Consider the following 8,393-nt stretch of genomic DNA (forward strand, 5'->3'; position numbering starts at 1 on the left):
ATTAATTAATTAGTTAATTTTTGACTGAATGAAACATCAGAAAACTCACACCAAAGAGTCACACAGTGTGTTTTATTCGTTCATGACTGTAGCCTGTAGAATATTTGTAGGCTCCTGTTGTGTTTGAGGGGTTTAATTAAACAACTGTTGAAAAATGATTTATTGAACTGTTAACTACTAATTCTAGCTATTTGTCTCTATTCAGGCTACAGTGTCTCTGTCTCTTGCAGGTGGACTCTCAGTTTAACCGCTGACAGACGATCTTCATTCACCGTGGTGGTAACTAACTTGGCTTTTTTTGCCCTATGGAAGCTGGATTTTACGAGGAGCTCCTGAAAGCAGCAGGCTGCTCCCCGCACCGCCTCCCATCGCTGAGGCGTCAAAATCACCTTCTCCTCTGCAGCTCAGAGATCCGCGGCACCTAGGGGGAGGACAAGACCAGACCCAGACCCAGATCCAGATCCAAACCAGGAGCAGGACCAGGATCGGGCTGTGTGTGGAGCAGCTGCTGGACTCGAACATGTCGTCTTAGAAAGATTTAGACGGACGTGAGAGCCGCGGGAAGCTGCAGTGTGATGCAGCTGTGTGATGGGAGAGTCAGCCGAAAAGGATGGGCAACAAGCAGACAACCTTCACCGAGGAGCAGCTGGAGGCGTATCAGGTGACTCAGACCCGCAGACGCGCATTCACCCCGCAAACACAACCACGGGCACCAGAGCAGAAACACCATGTGAACTGAAATAACACGGTTTAATTTCACTTGTGGCAGGGATGTGCAGTAGAAAACAGTAGAGCACAGTAGAATAGAGCAGGGTGAGTCTCTCCTGTTGCTGATTGGCTGAGCTCCAGCCTCCCTCTGCATCCTGCTGTTGTGATGCTGACTGATGGTGTGAAAGCAGATCCTCCCTGAGGTTCAGCAGCTCTGACTCATCACCATCATCTGTCTACTAATTAGTTTACCTGTTGGTTTGTTCGTTTGTTTACAGGACTGCACCTTCTTTACCAGGAAAGAGATCATGCGGTGAGTTCCCAGCATGTTACAGTGTTATACGTCCATCACGTCAGAGTCAGGTGGCAGGTGGAGTCACACCAGCCACGGCCCCACAGTTACAGTGTCATAGAGCCTCCGTGAGCACCGGATGCAACTCCTGATTATTGATCACATCATTTATTTATTTATGTAGTTATTTGTAAAAAACAACAACAAAAAAAGAAAATTACTTGTTTCCAATGTTTTCCACCAGATGGAAACAACTAAAACATAATAGGAAATAGGCTACAAACTGAGAACTACAAAACCACAGGAAATATAGAGAACCACAAAATGAACATGATCACAGGAACTACAGAATGAGAAAACTACAAACAGGATAGGAAGAATAAAAAACTTCAAACCCACCTCTGATGATGTCATAACAGCTTCTGCTGCGCCTCCACAATAAAGCTCCAGAGGAACGGCGCAACCTCACTGAGCAGCCTCCTGTTTTCTAAGTTTCCTTGTTAATAAGATCCTGTTTTAGCATGAATCAAAACTAGACAGACAGACGGACGTGCTGTTGCCATGGTAACCCCCATGTGCGATGGTAGCTGCTGTGTTTACCCCTCTTCCTCTGTTGCAGGTTACATGGAAGGTATCGTGAGCTGGCTCCTCATCTAGTTCCTCTGGACTACACCAACAACCCCGACATCAGAGTCCCTCTAACACTCATCGTCACCATGCCGGAGCTGAAGGTAGAGAGACCCTGTCCAACTGTTTTCAACAGGTTGTTATCATGTGAGCGACTGTTTGAACCATGTTACCAGTTTTTACCATTAAACTAAATCTAAAAGAAAGACAAACCTTTCATTAATACCACCCCCGATCACTCACTGGACAGAAGCTCAGAGAGTTGTTGTGCTGATGCTCTGACAGGAAAACCCATTCAGAGACAGGATCGTGGAGACGTTCTCCGAGGACGGACGTGGGAACCTAAGCTTCAACGACTTTGTGGACATGTTCTCTGCTCTCTGTGAAACTTCACCCAGAGAGCTCAAGACCATCTACGCCTTCAAGATCTACGGTAAGATCTACCAGATCCTCGTATCCTCTGAGAAACTGTGTGTCGGCTGATCTTTGGGTAACATCCTGGTTCTGTTGCAGACTTCAACAGGGACAACTTCATCTGTAAGGAGGACCTGGAGAAGACGCTGAACAAGCTGACCAAAGGAGAGCTGACCCCAGAGGAAGTGGCGCTGGTCTGTGACAAAGCCATCGAGGAGGCCGATCTGGACGGAGACAGCAAGCTCTCCTTCTCCGACTTTGAGAACATGATCTCCAAGGCTCCGGACTTCCTGAGGTACAGATGCAAAGCTGCACTCACATCATAAGAAGAACCACAGACAGGTATGCAATGAGTTGTTGTCTGAGGCTAGTCTCTGTTTTATGTCCGCAGTAATTTCCACGTTCGAATATGAGATGCAGCCGAGATCCTGCAGAGGAGAGACGTCTCCACTTTGATGCAGTTTCCTGGTCCAAACCGGATTTAACCCTCCAGAGTCCGCCTCCTCCTGAACCTCAGACCCACCTCAACTCAGTGCCTGTCCTTTCTATCACCTGTCGGGGGAGTCTTCCTCCAACACCACATCTGGTCAGCGACTGCCAGCTGAAGCTCACAAAGACAGTGGAGACATTTTAAAGGGAAACTCGTTAATGCATGAAACCCTCCTCTTTAATTACCCTGGATGTTTTGAGGCGACTTGGGCGGGTCTTATTTTATACCAGAGAGCCTGATGTCTCCTGTGGACTGAGCGGAGACTCTGGATGACGGCAGGTGGACGAGGGGGAAACAGAACAGGGCTTTTCTGACTTCAGTGCTGTGTGGGTCCTCTCACAACAGCACAATTTTAAAGGGCAAACAGTGAAGAGCTATGCAATCTCTCCTCATTGAGTGCATGATGTAAATGGCTTCCAGCTGTGTTTGTTTCTACGTCTGGTCCAGTGAAACGTTCTGGTGCATAATGACAATCACAGTAACTGTAGCTGGTGGAAGGGCTCTGTCATCTCACCTGTAAACTTTGGCTTTGATAAACTTGGTATAACAGCTGTCACTCAGTCTAATAAAAGGTTTTCTCTGTTGCTGCAGACACTTCTTACCACAGTGAACTAACCTGAGGTCAGTGAAGACAACTGCATGCCAACACTGACCCACTGTCTGCAGATAAAAGTAATCAACTGTTGTCACACAGAAGGACAAAAATGATCAATATATCAAGAATATTAATTTGTGTAGCCTCGACCAATGACTCTGTCACCAACCTCAATCAGTTACAAAAAACAAATACTCAAATCAACTCTTATTCATTTATTTAAAATCTTTAAAATCTCCATGTTTCTTCATCTGTGTTATCTTATGGGTTGATCCATGAAAAGATATAAATCATTTCAATATAGTTTTACATCTCCTCTCTCAGGTCTTTCCACGGTGCTCTGGTAACATCAGGTCGGTGTCAGCCAGTCAGAGAAGAGGAGGCGCTGAGTCTTTCCTCTCATTGGCTGACTGTTTTCTGAATGACCCAATAAAACAGAGCAGAGTTCAGGTAAAACACCATGGATGTATTATATTATCTTATTATTATATTATATATTATTTTATAATAGATCCATGTAAAACACTCAGAAAAAACCAAATCCTGAGCATGTTGGATGGTGGGTCCAGGTGGGCAGGGCTTGGTGATTGCCTTGTTGTGACATCACAAAGTAACAGAAGTCCTGACAGCTGGTTTTAAGGCTCAGTTACTTAGTTACAGTGCATTTCTCTGTCAGCTGAGACAGTCATACTTTCACAGTATTACGTAATATATACCCGATCTACAATCACTCTACACATGGACATGTACCTTTCATACTTAAACTTAAAACTTAAAACTTAAAAGACCTTTATTGTCCTTGCGGAAATTTGTGCTGCGTATAAATAAAAGTAAAAGTCAAGGTGTGTGCAAGAGTCCAGGGATCCCGTAATGTGTGGGTGTGAATGTGTGTGCATGATTAAGATATGGGGGGGGGGTGGGGGGGGGGGGTGGGGGGGGGGTGGGGGGGGGTCAGCGCGAGTTGTTTAGTAGAGCCGTGGAGTGAGGGACAAAGGAAAACTTATATTTGTTTTTCCTGCAGCGTGGAACCCTGAAGCGTCTCCCAGAGGGCAGGAGCTGGTACTCCTCGTGTAGCAGTACTCCATACTGACACTCCATACTGTCTGGAGTGTTAATATAATATGATATGTAATCTGCTGCAGTGTCACGCTGCCTTCTTCATCTAAATTAGGTTAACTTCTTTCCAAAAGCCTGATTTGGTGACACGTTGTGATGTAGATTGATGCAAATTTAGATGAGATCATACAGTCACCATGGAGACAGGTGAACTCACCTCAGTCTGAGCTCAGGTTCCTGTTCAGAGGGATGATGAGTTCAGCTTGAGTCCAGTCGCTGCAGCGCCATGGCACCATCAGCACATTCATCCTGATTACTGAGAGCGCCCGACTGTGGCGACCACTCTGTTCTTGCTGCAGCAGCAACACCTGCCCTCAGACCGGCTGCCTCCACCGGGGGGAGGCGGCACCATGTTCAGAGGGGGGGGGGTAAGGTCAAAGCTTCAGGAGACAAGAAGTGGACACCTATGCTACAGACAGTGGTGTAGTCTAATTTGTTGTAGTGGGTATATTGCTTTTTGGGTGGGCTCACTGTTCGTATCACATAGACTATAGTTGTATAGTTTTGTTGTAGTGTGTATACTGAAATATGAATGCATTTTCATACTGCGTACAGTAGCCTACACCTGCGTGTCACATAGACTACACCACTGGCTACAGACAAGCACCTTCAGTCAGCAGAAAACAGAGATGACATGTTTGATTGACAGGCAGAGACGTGTCTCTCAGTTGCATCGCATTCACCTGGACTCAGAGATGAACGGATCAAAGGTCACGGTGATCTCACAAACCTCTGAACCTGGACCCTAAGTCACTGTTCATGACACAGTTTAACTCTGTGGATAAAACAAATAGGTGGAATTTTATATCCAAAAGGTTAAAGGTCAACTTCCCTGTGACATCATCAGCTGGATGGAGGAGGGATACAGTCATGAGCCAGGGAGTCCTGTTCCTCCTACAGGTCTGAAGGTGAGCCAGTGAACAGCTGAGCCTCAGCTTCTACAGCTTCATCGGAGGCTGAACCGGCCTTTAAAACCTAATGGTTTAAGTCTGACACAGATTGATGATCTGGTGGTCTGATGGTCCAGTGGTCTGATAGTCTGATGGTCTGGTGGTCTCTTGGTGTAGTGGTCTTGTGGACTGGTGGCCTGTTGGTCTGATAGTCTGATGGTCCAGTGGTCTGGTGGTCTGACGGTCTGGTTACTCTCTCACCTGCAGGTTGGACACATGCTTCCATCTCAGCTCCAGTTTCACATTAATCTGATCTCAGCCACTTTCCTCTGCTGCTGCTGTTTATATAAAGGCACAGGAAACATGATCTCTCACTCTCTCTGTGTCACTCTGTCTCTCCATCTCTCTCTCTGTCTCAGTCTGTAGCCTATGGCACTCTGTCTCTCCATCCATCCATCCATCCATCCGTCTCTCTCTCTCTCTGTCTCTGTCTGTCCCTCTCTCTGTCTCAGTCTGCATGTCCCCCGACCAGTTAGTTACTCACTTCAATTCAGTTTCAAAGCTTTATTGTCATGAAAGTTTCAAAACAAGTTTGCCAATTTAGAAACTCTCTCTCTGCTGCTCCTTGACTCACCGGGACCCTGCAGAGCTGAGGGGTTCGGTCAGATCGCCCACCTGCCCACACAAACACACACAGAGAGAGAGAGAGAGAGAGAGAGTTTGGTTTGTTGTGTGACACCGCCCTCTGGTGACAAGAAGCGGGACTGAAACAACTTGTTGTTTTTTTTACTCGTGAGCTATAGGCTATAAATGAGTAAGAACAGAGACGTCCTTTGATAAGAACACGAATAACATTTAAGCTGTAACATTTGTATGTCTGTTCACGTCATGGCGGAACCATTCACCATTCACCAGTTCAAACAAAAAAACAAAAAAGAAACATGATTAACCGGAACCAGTCGTGTCTTCACAGCAGGTAGGTCTACCATGATACAGCTCGTCGGCCGTTTGTGAAACATTGAGTTTAAGTGGCGCGTAAACGTGTGTATAGGAGTTTGTGAATGAATCAATAAACCATGAGTCACACTTTAATTTTCTTTGCTTTCTTCACCGAGCTCATCCGGTTCCATGGTGTAATGGTTAGCACTCTGGACTCTGAATCCAGCGATCCGAGTTCAAATCTCGGTGGAACCTGAATTTTTTTTTTCTTCGTATCGTGGATCTCTCCCTTTGTTCTTGTCATTCAACTTGGCTAAACTAAACTAGAAACTATTTCTCCACCCTGACGTCACACTCTTTATGTATATTTACTGTGTAATAGCCTATCTAATTTTTTAATGTAGCCTACAGTTAACACCTCACTAAACATCAACTTTAGTGACAGCAATAATAACCCATCAAAACATTATTAACAAGACAAGTCATTAATAGTATCACACAACACTGATAACATGACACAGCAGAATTACTATCATGACACACCAACTGTATTTCTGATTCAGCTCCTGTCAGGTAACCGTGCCATGGTCAGCTATACCTCTGTGCGTCCTGGTGGAGCGTCTCGTGGCACTTTGGTGGAGCTCCTCTGGATCTGACTCTCTGAGCTCAGGTGATGTAATAGGTTCAGTGGGAGCAGAGTGAGTCAGACTGAGGCGTCCTACATCCACACAGAGCCAACGGTTCAGACATCTGCATCCAGACTCTCTGCCAGCACAGACTCTTTGGTGCACATGAAATGGGGGGAACCACAGAGCGGCTCTGCTGACTTCATCAAACTGTCTTGTCTCGTTAATACTCACATTAATCTTAAACTTCAGACTCCCTCAACCTTTTTCTGCCGTTAGCTTCGCTTCATGACCACGTTTAAACCTCCGTAGTCCAGAGCAGCCACAAGGTCAGAAGTCAGAGCTCTGCTTCGGGTGCTGACTTCAGCTGATGTGACATTATGTAAGATATGTAAGATGTATGATAGTGTGGCCCCCGAAGAGAGGTCCCAAAGTGTCTCAACATGTGTTTAGAGGATCAGATCTCCTGAAGACAGGAAACAATATGAAATTCACTTTCTGTTCGTCTGCTACAACATGACACACATGCACACACACGCAGACCAAAACCTTGAAATATAATCAGAGTTTCTCTTAAGTTTGAGGAACAGAAACAGGTCAAATGAGGCGAGAGCAGAAAAAAGAGCATTTGTGTGTGTGTGTGTGTGTGTGTGTGTGTGTGTGTGTGTGTGTGTGTGCATGCATGCGTGGGCGTATGTTGGTGTGTGTGTGGTGGTGGGGTAATAAATTAATGAGGTTTGTGGGATTTGTGTGCTTGTGTGTTTCTTGTTGAGTGTGAGTGAGAATTAAACTCAGTGACTCGGTGACACAGCCAGCTGTTTTCCCACTGAGCTTTGGACAATGTGAGTTATTTCCATCAGTTGGCCGAGAGCAGCTGCTGGTGGTGGTGTGGTGGTGGTGGTGGGGGGGGGTTGGTGCACACACCACATATTTTATAAACCAGGGGGAAAATTTGGACCCCCCCATATTGGTCCCAGCAGAAACAAGCCGGATTTCCTAAACTGCTGTTCTGCCAGAGTCGACACTCACTCAACCCCCCAGACTGCTCAGTGTGTGTGTGTGTGTGTGTGTGTTGGGTCAGGGGTGGGGGGCTGGACCAGGTCTCTATTGGACCAGATTTCGAAGCTGGACCAGGACTCTACTGGCCTAGGTTGCTGTTGGACTACATGAAGACACACAGACTGCAGAGTTCGATCCGGTGTCAGCACTGGACCTCTCCGACTAACAACTAACAGCATTTACTACAGTGCAGAACAAATGAGTGACAGAGTGCTTCCTGCTATCAGGTGTGTGTGTGTGTGTGTGTGTGTGTGTGTGTGTGTGTGTGTGTGAGTGGGTGTGTGCAGCACGTTGGTGTGTTTGTCCTGAGATGAACTTTGTAGGTGCTACTGATGGAAAAAGGTCAAGGTTACCCACAGTAGATGAATGGTGATGTTGATGACGGTGACAAAGAGCTGAGTTTAGGGATACTGGACTTGTAGAAGTTTAACCTCTGACCCAGTTCTGACCGAGGACAACCATGTATGACACCTCTGTGTGGTTAAAGGTGACAGATGTCACTTGGTTGGCCCTGGTTGTTGTGACAACAGTTGTTAAAGTCATTGGAGTCACCTGAGGCCAGGTGTGGTTGTTAACTCTGCTGGATGAAAGGTCATGTTCATAGATTCAGTCCCTCAAACCGCCTGACCTCCAAATC

At 46.2% G+C, this 8,393-nt stretch overlaps 1 protein-coding gene and 1 non-coding gene across 2 annotated transcripts; both read left to right on the plus strand.

Annotated features, from left to right (window-relative positions):
• Positions 1-375: 375 nt before the first annotated feature.
• Positions 376-3,343, plus strand: LOC146990063 (calcium and integrin-binding family member 2-like). Its single transcript, XM_085768140.1, has 6 exons — positions 376-661; positions 987-1,021; positions 1,620-1,731; positions 1,913-2,060; positions 2,141-2,336; positions 2,433-3,343. Exons 1-6 carry the CDS (start codon positions 611-613, stop codon positions 2,452-2,454), a joined length of 564 nt encoding a protein of 187 aa, XP_085624266.1. The 5' UTR covers positions 376-610; the 3' UTR covers positions 2,455-3,343.
• Positions 3,344-6,254: 2,911 nt separating this feature from the next.
• trnaq-cug (transfer RNA glutamine (anticodon CUG)) lies at positions 6,255-6,326 on the plus strand. Its single transcript has one exon. It is a non-coding gene; the product is annotated as a tRNA-Gln (tRNA).
• Positions 6,327-8,393: the final 2,067 nt, after the last annotated feature.

The sequence above is a fragment of the Trachurus japonicus genome, chromosome 3 (assembly GCF_045865225.1).
Source record: "Trachurus japonicus isolate A0001 chromosome 3, Traja_1.0".
NCBI classification, from domain to species: domain Eukaryota; kingdom Metazoa; phylum Chordata; class Actinopteri; order Carangiformes; family Carangidae; genus Trachurus; species Trachurus japonicus.

What these genes read in the sequence shown, in the direction of transcription:
- LOC146990063 (XM_085768140.1), top strand. Translation starts at nt 611, where the DNA reads ATGGGCAACAAGCAGACAACCTTCACCGAGGAGCAGCTGGAGGCGTAT. An exon ending in ACCAGGAAAGAGATCATGCG is followed by an intron (nt 1,022 to 1,619) that starts GTGAGTTCCCAG and finishes CCTCTGTTGCAG; the next exon opens with GTTACATGGAAGGTATCGTG. An exon ending in AAGGCTCCGGACTTCCTGAG is followed by an intron (nt 2,337 to 2,432) that starts GTACAGATGCAA and finishes TTATGTCCGCAG; the next exon opens with TAATTTCCACGTTCGAATAT.